Raw genomic sequence first — 18,324 nt, forward strand, 5'->3', positions numbered from 1 at the left:
TATTGCGGAGCATGAGCCAAGAAGAACCGGTCAAAATGCTCCCCATTAATCTGAGCTCAGCATTATTGGAGGATACACTAAAGTAGTGCCTTTCTACAGTGGCCTTCTCTTTATTTCTCTATCTGGCCTGAAATAAATAGATAAATGAACTTGTATCTTGGTGCTGTAATGATTCATAAAATTAGTCATCTACTTTAAGCCTAACGAAAGGTGATGCTACGTGTCACTGATATTGCCAAAGTCTAATCTGGCTTTTCCTTTTACTCAGTGTAAAAGGGTAATCTGCACCATCTCATAAACCCTGTTCGTTTGCATTCATGAAGGCACCTTTCGGCTGCTGACAACAGGGCTGACCTATGAACTGGAAGTTCAGTGGCTGAATCCCTGGCTTCTCTAGTCTGTATGTTGAAGCATGCTTGGCAAGATACTGAACCCCGAGTTGCTTACAGAGTGTTAGTGAGTTTTCAAATGTTAGACAAAGTGCTCAGGCATAGATAAAAGCACTGTATAAATAACTAGGTGAATGAGATTTACAGTAAAAAGTGCACTCAGTGCTCAACTTGAGTGGAAGGGTGCTATGTAAGTACCAGTCTATTTACCAACGATACACCTACCTCCTTGTGAGTTCTGTTACTTTAGCTAGAAATTATGAAGTTTTTTTTTTTTTTTGCCTGTCCCGTTTGGCTCTTTTGCCATCAGAATTATTGTCTAAAGGCAAAGAAAGATGCCCAACGGATTTACTTTACCAAATGGACCATCCCAGCCTTGCTGTATTGGTCTATTTGATTCACCTTTTATTGTTTATTTTATTTTCACTTGCTAAATACGGGACAGACTTGACTGGGGAAAAGAAAAGGGAGAAAGAAAGAGGGAAAGAAAAACAGCGGGGAAGAGGGATGGTGATAAAGGGCAAAAAACAAAAACCAACAAAATAAGCAGACAAAAAATACATGAATCAATCACCTGGATCACCTGTTGAGAAAGAAAAAAGAGAAAACAAGCAGAAGAAAAAGAGCAATATAATAAACAACATCATTACAATGATCTATGGGAATATAACAGTAAATACTAAATGTTAAACATTATTGTGCAGCACGTAAGATCGACAGCGCACAGTGTGCTGTGAGGTAGGAGCCAAAAAGGGTGTAGTTTGTGTGTGTGAGCACCCGTGTGTACACCTGTGAGCATGAGCGCGCTTGTATTTAAAAGGTTCCTTCATATAATGATCTGCTAGAGGGTGTGGGGAGCCACAGCCCCGTCCACCAGGGCATGAAGCAGGTATGGAGGAGATCAAGACTCCAGACATCCAGAGGCCCTCAGAACACAAGAGACCAAGGAAGACCAACAGAGGGGCAGCTGTGCCACTATCCCAGAAAGAGCTGAGTCCCAGATGAGGGGTCACTCAGCAGCCGCGGAGCAGAAGCCGGGGGGGGGAGGGGGGAGGGTTGCAGTGACGTGCCCGTGAGCCAGCTGTGCCAGAGTGACCGAGCCCCAGGCTGAGAGGCCGAGGGCACCCCACCCCCGAAGTGGCCTGAGCGAGCCCCAGGCTCCAGGCCCCGACAAGCAGCCACCAAGGAGTGAGCCGGACACCCACCCCCGGACACAAAGAACCACCAACGCACCGATGTCTGAGGGCGTCTGCCACTGGCAGGGGGAGTGGTGGGGGGAGATAGGCCTCCATACCTTGGAGGGCCTGAGATGTCCCCAGAGAGGTGGTGTCTGATACCCAACCTGACATATAGACACAGACATACAGGCACACACAGATACAAACATCCATTCCCACCCTCATGCTCTCATATGCAATTACTCAACACTCACCCAATGTGGAGACAGACACAAAGAGACACTGTACACACAATCACACTCCCCAAGCGTTCCCTAAGCCCTGGGTCTGGAGGGGAAATCTGTACGCCTCCCCTGCACCCTGGTGACACACCTTTACCCCAAGGTCCTTCATGTGTGGGTGATTGTGGTGGAGCGGGAAGAGAGAGGCAGCTGGAGATGGGGAGGGAAGGAAGGGAGGGGCAAGTGAGCCCTCCCTGGGGCCAGCTCCCCTGCTGACCCCAGTAGGCACCCCCACACTCTGCAACCCACCAGGGAAAGGGGGCCCAGGCCCATCCGGACCAGGGCCCAGTTCGGCAGCGCCGCCTGGCCCCACAGAACCCGGGACAGCCCACCCGACCCCACCATAGAGAAAACTGCACCCACCCCGTCATCCACTCATCTTTTTTTTCCTTAACTATGGAAATAATGCTGTCATTATGTGCTTCAGTTCCATCATCTTCCAGCTTTTTGGTGTTGCTGAGCCAGTGCTTTCCTTCATTTTATGTAGTTGATTGTGGATTTGGCCATAGACTTTGCCATATTGTCAGGTTTTTGTTTTTTTTTTACTTCCACCCTAACAAATCTTTTCACATCTCTCTGAATCCCGCATTGCACGCCCAACAAAGAAAATCAGCTCTTGATATTTCATCTGCTTAATTTGTCATGAGATAGCAAGGAAACAGGCCTCCACGATTATGAAGCTGTATATGTTATCTCATTATACAATAATATTATATTTGAATAAATATATTATTGTGACTGTGGCTCAGGGAGTAATCAGTTGCTGGTATGAGGCCTGGCTGCTCTTGTCTGCACGCCTAAGTATCCTTCGGCATATTAATGTTAGATAGAAAGCACTTACTTGCATGAATGGATGAATGACATGTATAAAGTGCTTTGAATGCTCATCTAGAGTAGAAAAGCTCTATATTATTAAATATACTATCAGCCAATTGGCTAAATCCTTTTAACCCTCTGAAAATGGGGAAACAGTGTAAAAATGGCTTTAATTCCTAAACAGATGATATCAAGCCCCTTAAATATAGCTGGAAGTCTGCACTCCAGTCACATCTTCACTGTTTGCTTTCAAATCTAAAGTGGTGGTTGAAATTTTGCCTGGTGATAATTAATAAATAAATAAATACAACTGTCAATTTCTACCTCAGCATAATACACAATGGACACCTAACTCTACATGTATGTCTTTTATTAAGGTCACGCAGCCATGATTGGCTTAATGATGCTGTGACTTATTTATTATTAATGTTAAAACAGGTAAACAAAAAAGTAAAATTAGTGGAGATCAGCTGTGAATCATTCACATTTTTAAACTTGGAGATTTTTACTGGGAAATCTTTCAAATCTTTCCTTAGCTATAGTCCTTGGGCTCATTATTTTGACTGGATGATGTTTTAGGTGAAATGTAGGATAATGGTTTTTAATTCATGTTCGATGTGGGGTTGAATTGACTGCATGTAGAACAGACCACTAAGGATTTGGTGCCCAGCAGCCACCTCCACTTTTAATCTATCCTTGTGTCACATACAACTGCCACATTACTTTGAGTGTCCTCCAAAAATAATGGTTCTTTGCCACACTCTATATCCCTGCATACAAGACTAAAAATATGGACCTAATGCTGTAGGCTCCAGCCAGATGGATGTATCACAGAGGAGGATTTTAGGACTTAGACTGCTCCAGATGAGCTCTTCAAGCAGCCAAGAAGACAAACACTTGAATGGCAAACCATCAGTGTGCCGGAGCTGATTTGCAAACACAGACAATGACTGAAAACCTAAAATGAACAGATTGTTTATTTATCCAATCACATTTAAAAAGACTGCATTCACATATTACAGTCATAGTGAAATATACCAATAAATAAAATGGTACACATTAGCCTGTGAAGAGGGTTCTGTGAACAATAGTGCTACGGATACACTCTCGTGAGCTTTTTCTTCATGCCTGCGAATAGACCATCTCTAAAGCATCAGAGATGATTTAACATTTAAAAGTTCTCCCTTTAGCAGTTTCAACACTGACCGTGATGCGAGTAAAAAGACAGAAAAATAACCACAGTGGGAGATTACCCAACCATGCAATATGTACACTAGGCCTTTAGATAAATAAAAGGGGAAGTTGTAAAGCCTTTTGAGCAAAGCAAGAAATATACTTAAAAATCCAATCAAACAGTCTTTGAACTGAAGAAACGTGCTATTCAAGCGTACAACTGACACAAGAAATAAATGTGAATATCGCTTTGAAATGTTTAGAATTAGAAAAAAAAAAAGTATGCCGTGCTCAAAAAAAGTGGCTTAAAAGGGTCAATGCAGACAATGTACGGTGGCCCTGAGAGGTCAAAGGAACTGCAAACTAAAGAAATACCAGCAAATAGAAAAATGTTGAAAAAGCACACAAAGGACAACAGAACTTGAATAAAACACAACAGTAGTAGTGGGTTATTGGTGAGGTATGTGACCAAACACCTGAAGAAGTGGCAACAATCTAGTGCTAAATGGCTAATAGCAAACATCTATCTGTAGTATTACATGAATCATGTGAAAACACTGCATGTTTTTCTCCCTCACAACATGGATGACTCGTGTGCTCCTTTTAAGCGTGTCTCAGTACAATGTTTCGCAGCTGGTCCTTCGAATAAACGCCTCCCCCAAAAACACCTGTTTTTTTGCTCTGATTTAACTTCGACTGTGTTTTATTCGGCTTCTGTGTTTTGCTTTGTTTTTTCATTTCCAATGTGTTTTGTGTGCATTTGGAGACATTTTCGGCGCAGCGCAGTTCTGAAGTTGCAGCGTTTGACCTCTCTGGGACACTGTACAAACGTGAGGCGCATTGAGTGAATTGAAATTTGAAAACTGGAGCAAGTAAGACACAACCACCGCTACAAAATATACAATGTGCAAGTAACAGTGTTAATAAGGTCAGTGTGTCATTAGTGTTGATTACGACTAGTTCCCTTTAAGTCAAGACACAACCTAAGCATTCAGATGCTTCGAACACTTTTTAGCTTGAAAAACAAACCATGACAAACTTGGATTAGTGATGTGAGGTGCTGCATTGCAGTTAGTCTGCATTCACTTCCACATATTTCCTGAAGCAGAGACTCAGTATATTACAAGTCCTCTGAGTCTCTTGAGGACACTGAAATATTTTACACTGCTACACAAAGCACTCCATAAAATTCAGTGCATACTATAATAGGCTCCTCGCTAAGGCAGCGCTTTAATTGTCACGTCACACTTCATAATAGCTGGAGACATCCACTTTAAAGAGTGTAACTAGAAAATCTGAAATACATAAGTAGTGGAGCCATTTGACGACAAGCCGCGTTACTTCTCCGTTTCCTGTTTTTGGATTTAAGAGTTCAACAGCAGCGTGAAGCAAACAGGACCACAGAGGAGCTCTCCCGGCTGCCAGGTGTACAAAGCCGATTGAATTACAGCAAAAAGAAGAAGAACAAGACCGCCACACTTTTAGACCAAGTTGTAGGCATCCAGGTGGCCCTGCAAGATGTGGTCCTTCACCACGCAGAAGACAAACCGGACGTTGTCTGTGTCTGTGGCGCACGTGAAATGGGAGTAGATGATTTTTTTCTCATCTGGGTTAAGACTGACAAACATGTCTAATATGAATGCTTTTCCCGCGTCAACGTCCTGTGGAGGACCTAGCAGAAGAAAACAGCACAGGAATATTTTAGTAGTTGTGTAAAAGTGAAAAATTGTAAGTTAGATTCATGCATTTCCATGAAGAAATAGAAATCTGAATTCACAGGCAAAGCATATCATTTTTATCAGCGGAAAACAAACTGGTACACTCGTGTTTGGTCTGGTATAACCAGTAGCATTTAGTAGCTAATGCCAGCGAACTGTAAAAAGGAGTGAGTGTGTTGTTGGTGATTGTAAGAGAAAGACTGTGCTATTTGACACAGTGAATCAGCAAAAATGAATGGACCAAGATGCTCATATTATCATGTTCTATTCAAATGTTCTTTGCAGCGAGTGCGCTAGTTCCCCTTACCGTCGTACTCAGGGAAGTAGTCAACCAAATGTGAATACATGATTTTTTCCTCGAGTAAATCTATCTTGTTGAGGAACAAGATGATCGAGGATTCTTCGAACCACTTGTAGCTTATGATTGTCTTGAACAAGGCCATGCTTTCTTCCATTCGGTTCTGTAAAAAAACAAAACAAAACAAACATATAAATAAATAAAGAATGAAAGGGAGCAAACACAACAGACGTGAATCACTGCTAAAGAACAGCAGTACTTCACCAGTGATTGCCTGTGTGAGCAAATTCAATTGGCTGTAATCTCATCAAGTGAACAGGCCTCACTAGAAGGTGCCCTTTGTTGGGCACCTTCTAGTGACTTTAGAGCTCCCCCTGCAGTTGAACTATGAGCACTGCCACAAAGGAGGGCTGAGATGAGGTTAATCAATGTGGGCAGAAAGTGAGAGAGAGAGAAACAGACAGACAAAGAGAGAGAGAGAGAGAGAGAGAGAGGAGCTGGACTCTGCAGAAATCTAGGTCATCATTTCCACCTAACAGGTTTGGCCTTAAACAAAGGAAACAAAGTCCCTTTGTGTCCTATCCAGTGAGTTGGGTTTTTTTTTATCCCAAAGTAAGCTACTGTCTTTCCCATGTAAGAAACATACACACACACACACACACACACACACACATACATACATATATATATATATATATATTAGATTATTATTTTTAAGTCTGATTTTTACCTCATTGGAAGACTCAGCGAGGACCTGATCGTACTCACTAAGTGCCACCAGGAACATGATGGAAGTGACATTTTCAAAACAGTGGATCCATTTCCTCCTCTCTGAACGCTGACCACCCACATCCACCATCCTACAGTCACAGGTTTAAACCGGTGAAAAATATTAAGGTAACATAAATGATACAAATGATGTTTCTTAAAAATGATAACAGGACCGGAGACAGCAATGTAAAGTACATGAACTGTTATATTAAAGAGGTAAAACCAGTCAAACTGGGGGAACCAGTCAACCAACAGCTAATATAATCAGTGGCCAGCTGTCACAGCGACATAGTCTAAAATTGGTCAGTTCAAACAGGACGTTTCTTTCTAATTCTAATGTGAACTCTAATGTGCGTTACATTTTAATGGGCTTCCTGAAAATTAACATCTCAGTGTCCAGTTACCTAACACACAGTAGGTGGCTTTGAGAGATCATTTTAAAGTTGGTCAGGCCTTCTCACAAAGTTTGACTAATTATCGGCACAGTTAAACGTCACTATTTTTAGCGTTAAAATGATATTTAGTTTTCTAATTAACAAACATTTTGTTTGCTATATAACTATGAAATCAATTTAACACACTTCATGCAGAACTGCTCTGTGTGATCTGTCTGCTCTTGCTCTACGTAGCCGCCCAGGATGGCAGACTTGATGAACAAATTATATTTAGGGACGCAATGATAACTGCAGTCCAAGGGCGAACGGGTGAAAGTGTTGCTTATGTGCTTATGTTACCTGATAACACTAGGTATCATCAGGGACAATGTCGTTGTTTTTGCAGGTATCTGGTTACCAGAGAGGTTACAAGTAAAAAGAAAAAAAAGCAGGATGGCCATTCGCTAGCAGTGAATGCACCATAATGATGTATACACACAATAGACATTGTACTCGGGAGGTAGAAGGGTAGAAGATTTTAAAACAGGTTACTGGATCTTTATATATATAAGATATAAATGTATCGATCCCTGTAATACCTCGAATTATGTTATCTGCTTTTAAGGAATGTTGCATTATTTTAATAGTATTTGTGGGGGACACCAACAAAAGAAAGAAAAAAAACACTCACCTGAACACCACGCCCTCCAGGTCAAAAGGGTACTCTATGATACCGGTTGTGGGCACCCTCACCCTCAGCACATCTTGCTGAGTTGGCAGATACCCAGTATCGGAGATTCGATCCAAGTCATCCAGATAGCTAATAGGACAGGAGGAGGATAATGCAGCGTTAAGAAATGAAAATGAAAGCCGCTGACAGAAAGACTGATGAAGAAGCAGAACAGAGAGGGAGAGAAGGAAGACATTTATTTTGAATTATTTAAGTCATGGCTGTATCTGTTTCAGCCACGTAGCTGTAATGAATTATTTAGAATTTAAATGTGTTTCTTTTAAACAACCTTAAATGGAAGAACTACTAAGCCTCTGTGTCCTTGGTGCATTAAAAAGACGGCTGGCAGATGAAACACAGGAAATTATTAGACAGTGTCTGAGGAGTTATTCTTCTGTTTACACTCACTATTTGGCTGAGTCTGAGAGCTGGTATTCCCGCTTCCGATTGTAACATTCCTGAATTCCCGGATCGCTCCACAAGCTCTTCAAGGCATCAATGTATGGGTTGGTTAATGTTACCACCTTTTCCACATCAGCCTTATTGACAGTTGTGGCGTTGGCCTGAGCATCACAATAACACATTAATATTAGCGACAACTTCAGAAAGAATAATTACTTTAATATTGTGTTATTTATAGGAAGCATCTCTTGCGCAACTGTCACCGCAGCATTATAGGTGACGAATCAGTCCGAGTGCTGGAAGGAAGGAGTGATGTCATCCGAGATAACAAATACCAAACAAGATGGAATTAAGATTCTGATTCATACTAACAATCATTTACTGAAACTAACTGTTCAACATATAAGCACATCATTTTGATACAGTAGGGGAAATAATTGTTCGAAAGAAACGAAAAGTTTATATTTTTATGATAATTTAATTTTAATAGAGGCAGAATATCAACCAAACCACATCACATAAAAGCTGTAAGTTGATTTTCTTGTCATTGAGTGAAATAAGTATTTGATCCCCTACAACGCAGCAGGAATGGCTGTGGGCCACGTACAGTCAATCAATCAACTACGGATCGTCCTTTTTGAACTCCTTATGTGTATAAAGCACAACTTTCCAGAGAATCAGTTCCCTCCATTTTACCACTTTGGGCAGTATCAAAGAGCCAAGAATAAAAATAAGAAACCTAACGGATTTCGAGAGTTTCGGCAAAGAGGAGCGGGCCAAACTCCCCCCTGAGGTGTGTACATGCCAGGTGATGTGAGCAAACTTTCAAATTCAGCAGGCAATCAAATATTTATTTCCCCCACTGTAAAAGAGAACATTTTGACAGTCTCCAACAGACATGATGAAATTAGGCCCTGTTTAAACTACTGTCACAGGGGGTCTTTAAAAACCAATAAGTAATCGCTGAGCTTCCAAACATAAAACAATAAATCTGATTTAAAGGTATCTGTGTAGTGGTTTTTCTTGAGTATGTTATCAACAGCTGTTGTTTATAAATCGTGATTCTCAACCTAGCAGTCAAGCGTGTTAACCCCATCTGCAGGAATTTAGTGCATTGGTTTGCATGGCATTGTTGTGGGAGAGAAGCGGTACCAGTATGTTATACGGCAGCCATCAGTGAAAAACGGAAATGACACTGAAGAAATCAGACACAACATGAAAGGAGCTGGGTTAGATATGGGTTGCAAAGCAGCTTGCAGAGGCAGTACTAGCCGCGGGAAGGCTAAAGCATTTGCATGCCCCATATCAGATTTTTCCAACAGGAAGCACAGAAGGGCAGCAGTTCAGCAATCGGCTAATGAGAGCTGGCTTCAGGATCACATAGCCCGGCTACACTGATGCTAATGCTAAGTTAGTTGTAGCTTCCATTTCATTTATAACTGGCTAAATACAGACTTAATTAATTATACAACAAGCTAAATGGTGCAAAACATAATGTGGGACTACCAGCTGTGTTACTAAAACTAAAGTCATGTCATCATTCAAACTTAGCACTTTTGTCGAACTATTCAGACTTTGTTTATCTAGTTTTTTAAAAATGTATTTTTCATAGAAAACCAAATGCATTTATATCATCCTGATTCCTGGGTTTGAAATTGAATGACTCATGTCTTCTCAGAATTCTTAATCTTTAATTGCTCTTACCGTCCTAATTTGTTTCAGATTACACATGAACATTTCCCACACTGCACACACTCCATCCCTCCACTGGGAATTCACATGCACCCATTTAGCTATAACACACTTATCCTCAACCTGGAGTACTAATGATAACTGATGGGTTAAATTGTATATCCTGTTTAGTTTACCCTCAGTGACTGCGTCTCTTGAAATTTGGAGACGCAGTCACAGGATTGTTCCTGCCTTTACTTCCACACCACTAATACAATGTAACTTACTCGCCTCCATCACTCAACAGCTGCCACTGTTTTATGTGCCGCGCCTCAAATAATCACGTCACTTCCAGTGTCTACTTCATTTTTTTATAGAGCTACTTAGTGGCAGATTTCTTATTTAAGACTCAAAAACACAATCATAGAAATACCACTGAGTATTCTTCTTACAGTATGTTCCAGTATAGAGCTAGCTAGCTGCAGTTATGAAAGTATCGTTAAGGCAGTCACATGAGTCTAGAGAGAGGTTGGCAACTGTCTTGTGTCCACCTTACTGGTTGCCAGCAAAACATCTTTGTGGTTTGTGTCTCACTTTTTCAAGTTTCGCTACAGTTCAGTGTTTAATTAGCAAGTGTTTGCAGACAGGTCAGTGTCATCCATAACAGCCACAAGCAAGCATTACACCGTGCTAGTGACCCCAGTAATCACAAGGAGGTGTGACTTTTTGTGTAAACCTCTTACATATAAAGTCAGCTAAAACTATCACTTTTGACTTTATATGAGAAAATGCTCTCAGAATAAAAGTCTAACCTGCGTGTTTAGTGAACCAAACAGTAGGAGCAAGCTTCACTAAGTTAAGATGTTCTCCTTCAGGTGAAAGCAAGCAAAAAGCTAGTTACCCCGGCAGGCTTTTATGTGAGCATATAAATTTAATCCAACTCGTTCCATTGTTCTTTTGGTTTGTTTTCTTTTTGTTTCAGAGAGGTTATACGAGGACTCAAATCTTTGGATGGGCCTTCTGTGCATTACTGTAGATTCTAAGCTACGATTTCCCCATTCAGGGAAGAGGTTTAGTGAACTGATATACTGAGTGCCTGATATCACCGCTCGCTAAATTATTCAAACAGACAGTCAATAGTTTATTCAATAATGAGCGATAAATTTGGTTTCCGGACAGGAGTCTAATGCACTTTTTTGTGATCAGCATAGTTTGTGAACAGTGTAGTTGATTTGATGAATAAACACACTTATTTCAGACACAGCAACTGATGTCTTGACCTCACTGACCTACGGTCTCTCTATGTTTCACTGCTGATTTATGCAAACCGACTGCATACAAACAGTGCCATCCTGTGAGCTTTTACAGAACACCACCAACACTACAGGAAAGAAAAAATATAACGCACATGCTGACTCAGATGATCACTGACATAGGCTCTCCTGGATTGCATCCTAACCTGGAGCTTTACCTAATGTAGTCTCTGTGTGTGAGCTAGCAAGTTTTTGTGATTAATACGCACCTGGTGTTTGTAAGACAGGAACAGATTCCTGTATGAATAATGGGGAATTCCTGATCTCTTACTTGTTTTTGGCTCAGGACTACCAGTTTTTACATGCTTGCAGTGTGACACTCTGTATACTTCAAAACGACAGCTCACTCCGTAAGTAGACAAAACTCTCTGGCAGCAGGATTGCAAAACTAAACACTGTTGCAAATTACCAGAAGTGCTTCACCCTAAATACACAGTAATACACACTGCAGGCTCTGTCAGTAAACCTTCCGCATGCTTCTGTGGGACTGTGTCTGATAAAAACCGCTTTCTCAATTTGTCTGAGCAAAGCAGCGAAGAAAGGACACAGGCCTACCTTGTTGTGCTCATACTTGTAGGGGATCTGCAGTGCGTTCATGGCCTGGATCATGGCCTGCATGGCTGTGAAGATGTTCTGGTACACCAGCTGTTTGAAGCCTCTCTTGTCTTCATCAGAGTATCCACGGCCATGGATGATCCTCATCTGTTTAATGAACGTGCTCTTGCCACTTTCACCAGTTCCTAGCCAACAGGAGACATAAATGTAGTTTTATTCTTTATTCCCATCAAAATACCAACAATACAATGCACCTGTCCTCCCCTCTATACCTTATCACATCCAGAAACTGTGTAAATCCAAAGGTCATTTTCATCCCCTCAAGTGATTCTTGATCCAATAAGAACACATGGAAAATCAGATTTAAATATATATATATATATATATATATGAAATATTTATTACAGAAAAAATCTATTACAGACATTTTTTGTTTTGTTTTGGTTCTGTTTTTACAAAATGATTTTTTTAATAATTACAGGACGATCAATAAGCTACCTGAGCACTTCCTGTAATTTTACTTTTACTTTTTTTATTTCTTACAATTTAAGCACAAAGAGACACAATTATGTTATTTACCACAACAGCAGGTAGAAAAAACTTAAAGTCTGAGAACTTGTTTTTTATAGTGGTAGAAGAAGCATCTAGATTATTTACTTAAATAAAAACTTCTTTAAACATATATAAGGAAAATTCTTTCAATTAAAGTCCCACTAAACTAAAAGTGCCTCAACTATAACTATTCATTATACAGAATTCATTTTTTCAGTATATTATAGGATCAAGGGGATTATAGTTAACTAAAACTGAAAACTAAAGCCAATTTGAAGAAAACATTTTAGTTACCTAAAAAAAAGTGAAAATTAAAACTAGACTTGTGCAAAAATGTAAACTATATAAAATAAGATTTTGTAAAAAGTATAGTATCTGTTAGTTTGTTAAAAAGGTGTTATTTCAGCTTGGCTGATGAGGCATTGATGGACATGCTTATTGAGACTCTGGATGTCCACAAGATTGTGAGTCAACTGCTTTCAAAATATTCTGTGTTTTATTGTAACACCGGTATAAATTTTCCTAAATCGTGCCTCTGACATATGCCTTCCATACAATAATAATTAAAAAGCCTAAATCTGACACTGAAACTAACAAAAACTAAACTGAAACTAAACCGTTTGAAACAGTAGAAAGTAAGTGAAACTAAACTGGATTAAAAACAAAAAGTCAAAATGAATTAAAGTAAAAAAACGAATTAGAAATCACAAAATATATATATATATATATATATATATATATATATACATACATATATAAAACATCTGTCACAAAAAAATAATGACAGAAATATTTAACTAATACAGGTACGTCAGAACTTGTTTTACATTTTTCTGCTGACCCTGTTGACACATCCATCCATTTCAATTATATTGTTTCTGTAAAACGTTCACATATTCTATATATATTCGTGCGGTGTGTAAGCGATCAGCTGGTTTTAAATGTAAAACTCCCACTCTTTCTGTCTGTTGACATTGAAATTCCTTTCTGGATCACTATGCGTCACACTGATAAGCTCTTGACTTCCTGATACCAGATCAAAATTTCAACACTTTCAGTGTTTTCTTTAAGGTCCTAACAACAGATGTTCATTCCCCAGTATTCTGAGTTTATCTTAAGTTAGTAAATGTTAGCATGTTAACGCAGTCAGCATAATAATCATTACATCACCAAATGGACTGCGAACTTTATAGCTGTGAGCATCAAAACATGCTGATGTTAGCATTTAGCTTAAGGAGCAACTATGCCTGTGGTCTCACCAGCAGCACGGATGCAGACTCTCCTGTTTAGCAACATTGGATGGGGTTTTATAGCTCAGAGGAATAAACTATGTCAGGTTATCACTAAACAGATGGTATACAGAGCGATTGATTTTATTGCTTCATTTATTTATTTAATAATAATAATAGTAATAATGGATTGCATTTATATAGCGTTTTTCAAATCCCTCAAAGCGCTTTACAATTCCACTATTCATTCACACACTGGTGGAGGGAAGCTACAGTTGTAGCCACAGCTGCCCTTGGTGCAGACTGACAGAAGCGAGGCTGCCATATCGCGCCACTCGGCCCCTCTGGCCATCACCAGTAGGCGGTAGGTGAAGTGTCTTGCCCAAGGACACAACGACCAGGAACAGACAGAGCTGGGGATTGACCCGGCAACCTTCTGGTTATAAGATGAGCTTCCCAACCCCCTGAACCACGGTCGCCCTGAATGTAGTTATGATCATAATATATTATCCTGATGTCCTCTTATGTAAACTTGGACGTAACTTGCATCAAATGTTACGTTTTGTCATCTCATGGGTGGCTGGTAGATTTATTAGAAGTTGCGGCATTTTGCCGTGTAGCTGACAATGCAGACATGACACCAGTGAGACAACCCTGTGCACAAATGAAAGCAACAGTATTTCCTTTAAAATGTTATTAAAGTGATGTGCACTGTTCTAATCTCAGACTGAAACTGGTGATGGGCAAAAATACAGAGTGCTGTCTACTGAAGCTAAAAGGCTGGTGACACGTTCAACATGACTACCCATGCTTGACTGCTTTAGACCTTCAACTTAATCACTGATGACACATCCTTTGCCAAATAGTCAAATTAAATGTGGCACCTTATTAAGTACACCTGTTCAACTACTTATTTATGCAAACATCTGATCAGCCAATCACGTTGCAGGAACAGCATTTAGAACATAGTCAAGACAAAATGGTGAAGTTTAAACTGAGCAGCCGACTGGGGAAGAAGGGTGATTGAAGTGACTTTGAATGTAGCGTGGTTGTTGGTGACAAACGGGCTAAGTATTTCAGAAATAGTTGATCTGCTGGGATTTTCCCACACTGCCATCTCAAGGGTTTACAGAGGATATTTTCCCAAACAAGAGAAAATATCCAGTCTGCGGCAGTCCTCTGGAAAAAAAATGTATTGCTGATGTCAGAGACCAGAGAAAAATGGCCACACTACTTCGAGCTGTTACAAAGACCACACCCAGAACCGCTCCGGTCAGCTAAGAACCGGCAACCGAGGATATCATATCCACAAACTTACCAAAATTAGACAGAAAATCAGAAAAATGTTTTCTAGATTTACGAGTCTCAATTCCTGCCGCAACATTCGGATGGTAGGGTCAGAATTTGGTGGACACAACATGAAGCCATACTGTTGCTGACCACGTCCATCCTTTCATGATGCTTGCTTCCAGCACAGTAACACACTGTGTCACAAAGCTCTGGTTTCCTGAACACGACACGTCACAGTCACCAGATGTCAATCCAACACGGCCCTTTGGGATATGGTGAAACAGAGGATTTGCATTTAGGACGTGCAGCCAACAAATCTTCAGCAGCTGTGCGATGCTGACACGTCAATACGGACCAAAATCTCTGCTGTTAAATGTTGAGTTTTTCCAGCACCTCAATGAATCTGTGACACTACGAATTAAAGCAGCTCTGAAAGTAGAAAGGAGCAAGGAGGAACTAATGAAGTACCCGGTGCCCTGTAGTATACAGATGAGTACTGCAACTAATATTTCTTTTCTGTACAGATTAAATGACTACAGTGTTTTCTCATTTCATGTTTTGTGTATAAAATTACCAAAACACAAAGAGACACACTGGGTTGGTTTGCTAGGTCAAAACTAGAAGTCATCACAAGTCACAGTGGAGCCCATGCCATACTGGATTTTATGGGGCCAATTCTAAAGGAAGTTGAAAAACAAAAGTATACCATCAACTAAAGTGAGATTGATGAGGGAGGACTCATCACACTTCCAGGTATAACTGTTAGTAATAATGTTACTAATACATGTAGATTTGTCACATCTTTATACCTCATAAAGTCTCCAAATCATGCAGAGATTATAAATGCAAACTAAGGTCAGGAAGCTACAGTCTAACATGCTCGTGGCTAACCACAAAAATGCTACAAAAGTAGTTGACCCAAGGCTAGTCGCATATTATTTCGTAAAAGGAAAAAAAACGGATGAGTGAGTATTTGAGCTTCGTGTCATGTCATGCCTGTCTGAACCAGCAATGTATACCAGAGGACTGCTTACTGTTGTGTAGAAGAAAAATGCTGTTATCAGATACACTGCACAGATCTGTCGATGGGCAGTTCTGAAGAACTGGAGGCAGTTGGCTCTGTTAACAGTCAACTGTTTTCTCTTTTCTCGCTGCTCTCCTTAAGATTAAACTGTGATGAGTTTTGTTGTAGTACCAGTTCTTTTTTTAAAAATACGTCTCATGAGACGCATACAGCAACCACTGATCAATGACACCGCAAACCACTAATGTACATAGACTTTGGTACATGATAAACTACTACAGTCAGGCCATATTTTGATGTCTTATCAACAAATGAAGTATATACACTTCATTTGGTACACATAATATTTCAATCCTACAAATCTGTGTAGTTAATCCCTTTTTTCCCCATTTAAGATACAGTAGTAGCTAAAAGTAGTTAAAACTCCCACTGTGAGTACGTTTTGCATGGTTGCCCGTACTGTAACTGCATTTTGCATTGTCTTTACACTTTAACTCACCTCATACAGCAAACTATGCACACGCCCTATGACAGGAACAGTGTTCACTAGTAAATGACGTGCATGTAAACTTCATCCTACTCCCTTCTGAACATGTAAATTGTGTGGTATATAGAATTATTCATGTCACCACCATGTTTTTTATTTTACTTTGGGGGGGTTTCTGTTTACAATGTATTTTTATATATATATCTTATATTTTTCAGGTTTTAATGTCCACATTCAGGATTCACCTCTTACTCCACTGTTTATATTCTGCTTCCGCTCAGCCACAAAGGCATCATAACACACTCAAGTGCACTGAATCATGTTTACATCTATGTTTTGAGGGGTCTGATTCAAAGAGTAGACAGATGCTAAGTAGGCTGTATTTATTCAAATAGTCTTCTGAGACACAGCTTTCTTTTTTCTCCACTGCACTGCATGAATTTAAGAGCTGCACTTGCTGCCTCATATGTCAAAACCGTAAATACAAATATTCAACATATAAGGCTGTTATATTTATGCAAGATTTTTTTTTAATTGTTAAGACATTTGATGTATCAAATTTAATAATTAATTTGATATAACAGACGAGATGCAAAGACCCACTTGAGGAGGCCACCTAACGTTTTTCGGGATGCAGCTTCTTAAATGGAAGTCCTGAAAACTTGTTCCACCTCTGACCTCTCATAAAGGTGTCACAGAGACCGTTTGATCCGTCTCTTACCCAGCAAAAGGAGTTTATATTCCCGTCGGGATTCCCTCTTGTCCCGGCGGAGCTGCCTCTCAATCTCATCGTTGATCCTCCGAGCCTCTTTGGCCTCCGGGCTGAGGCAGCATGCCCCCACGGAGCTCAAAATCATTCCTGGTTACAACTTCACCTTCCAAGGTAAACACACATACATACTGTTTGTTCATATAGCTAACACTCCCCCCTTCCCTTCCTCAGTGTATCCTCGAGTCACAACACACGATTAAAGCCCACGGTAACTCTTTACTACAAACTCCAGCAACTACGCCTCCCCCCTCTCGGAGCTGGAAACAGAAGCTTTAGCACATTTAAGGAAGTAAAGCAGCTGTTCTCGAGGCTGTTACCTTCTTCCTCTCCAGTAAAAGGGGAAATTTACTTTGTGCAATAAGTTGAGCAGACTGTAACGGCGACTGTGATAGCTGACGCTCCGGGCGTGGTGGACTGAATATGGCGGAGTTTTGACTTCAAAGCGCAACAAAATGACACAAAGATGATATCAATTTAAAAAAAAAAAAAGTGGTTAAGAAGACCTACTCGGTAAATAAGATCCTGCAACCTTCTATCGCGTTATCCTCCTTTGCCTGCAGACTCCTTTATCCCGTCTCTCCCCCCCAACTCTATCCACAGTGAAACCCAACAGCGCGCCATGTGACAGAGGGCTGTGCCGTGATGGGAAGCCGTGTGGGCTTTCACTATTACATTATAGGAGCAGATTTCCGGTGTTAACCAGCGAACTACGGATGCATGTGATAGAGCAACTGGCTGACACACTTCACCATGTCCGTAAACCAATTACATGTACTACAAAGACAGCAGCGCAGTATTGCTCCGCTGAAATAAAAACAAATAGACACACACTTACACTTTGTGGGCTGTGACACAGACTTTATTTACTAAACACCTGCAAGTACTACACAGAAAAATCACCACTCCTGGACTCACAAATCTGACATCAAACTGCAAAGAAAAGAGAAAAAAAAAGTATCTTAAGAAATCAATTCACAGAACTCTAAAAATCCTTCTCCAAAAATTAAAATAATAAAAAAAATGCAAGAATAAAATGGTTCCAACTGATCAGCTCTTAAGGTTGGAAGATTTCAGCGAGTCCATCCTTGTGAGTGGTAGAAAAGAAATAATGGAAAGACAACTAAAGATGACCAAATCAGTCTTTTTTTTGTTGTTCTTGTTGTTTTTGGCCCCAAAGTATTAAGTAATCTGGGCCGTTCTAAACACTCATAAAATTACTGCTTTTTTATGTAAATATATACACACTTTATACAGCTTTTTGCCTTTCAAAGAAAGACGATTACACACACACAAAAAAAAAA

The 18,324-nt window shown here is 40.2% G+C and overlaps 1 protein-coding gene across 3 annotated transcripts; it reads right to left on the bottom strand.

The window, feature by feature from the left end:
- Positions 1 to 2,299: 2,299 nt before the first annotated feature.
- Positions 2,300 to 18,265, bottom strand: LOC146514109 (guanine nucleotide-binding protein G(q) subunit alpha-like). Of its 3 annotated transcripts, none has more exons than XM_085168352.1 (8): positions 17,531 to 18,265; positions 16,973 to 17,126; positions 11,670 to 11,854; positions 8,137 to 8,291; positions 7,690 to 7,818; positions 6,584 to 6,713; positions 5,863 to 6,016; positions 2,300 to 5,509 (listed from the first exon to the last, which is right to left on the bottom strand). In XM_085168352.1, exons 2-8 carry the CDS (start codon positions 17,106 to 17,108, stop codon positions 5,319 to 5,321), a joined length of 1,080 nt encoding a protein of 359 aa, XP_085024478.1. In that variant the 5' UTR covers positions 17,109 to 17,126; positions 17,531 to 18,265; the 3' UTR covers positions 2,300 to 5,318. The 3 variants fall into 3 exon arrangements, with proteins under 3 accessions (XP_085024478.1, XP_085024479.1, XP_085024480.1); XM_085168353.1 differs by lacking the exon at positions 17,531 to 18,265 and adding an exon at positions 17,341 to 17,524; XM_085168354.1 differs by lacking the exons at positions 16,973 to 17,126; positions 17,531 to 18,265 and adding an exon at positions 11,942 to 12,877.
- Between the last annotated feature and the right edge of the window lie 59 nt (positions 18,266 to 18,324).

Source organism: Neolamprologus multifasciatus, chromosome 7 (assembly GCF_963576455.1).
Source record: "Neolamprologus multifasciatus chromosome 7, fNeoMul1.2, whole genome shotgun sequence".
In the NCBI taxonomy this organism is placed as follows: Eukaryota; Metazoa; Chordata; class Actinopteri; order Cichliformes; family Cichlidae; genus Neolamprologus; species Neolamprologus multifasciatus.

What these genes read in the sequence shown, in the direction of transcription:
- LOC146514109 (XM_085168352.1), bottom strand. Translation starts at nt 17,108, where the DNA reads ATGATTTTGAGCTCCGTGGGGGCATGCTGCCTCAGCCCGGAGGCCAAA. An exon ending in ATATAAACTCCTTTTGCTGG is followed by an intron (nt 11,855 to 16,972) that starts GTAAGAGACGGA and finishes CCTGTTGGCTAG; the next exon opens with GAACTGGTGAAAGTGGCAAG. An exon ending in ACAAGTATGAGCACAACAAG is followed by an intron (nt 8,292 to 11,669) that starts GTAGGCCTGTGT and finishes TGTGATGCTCAG; the next exon opens with GCCAACGCCACAACTGTCAA.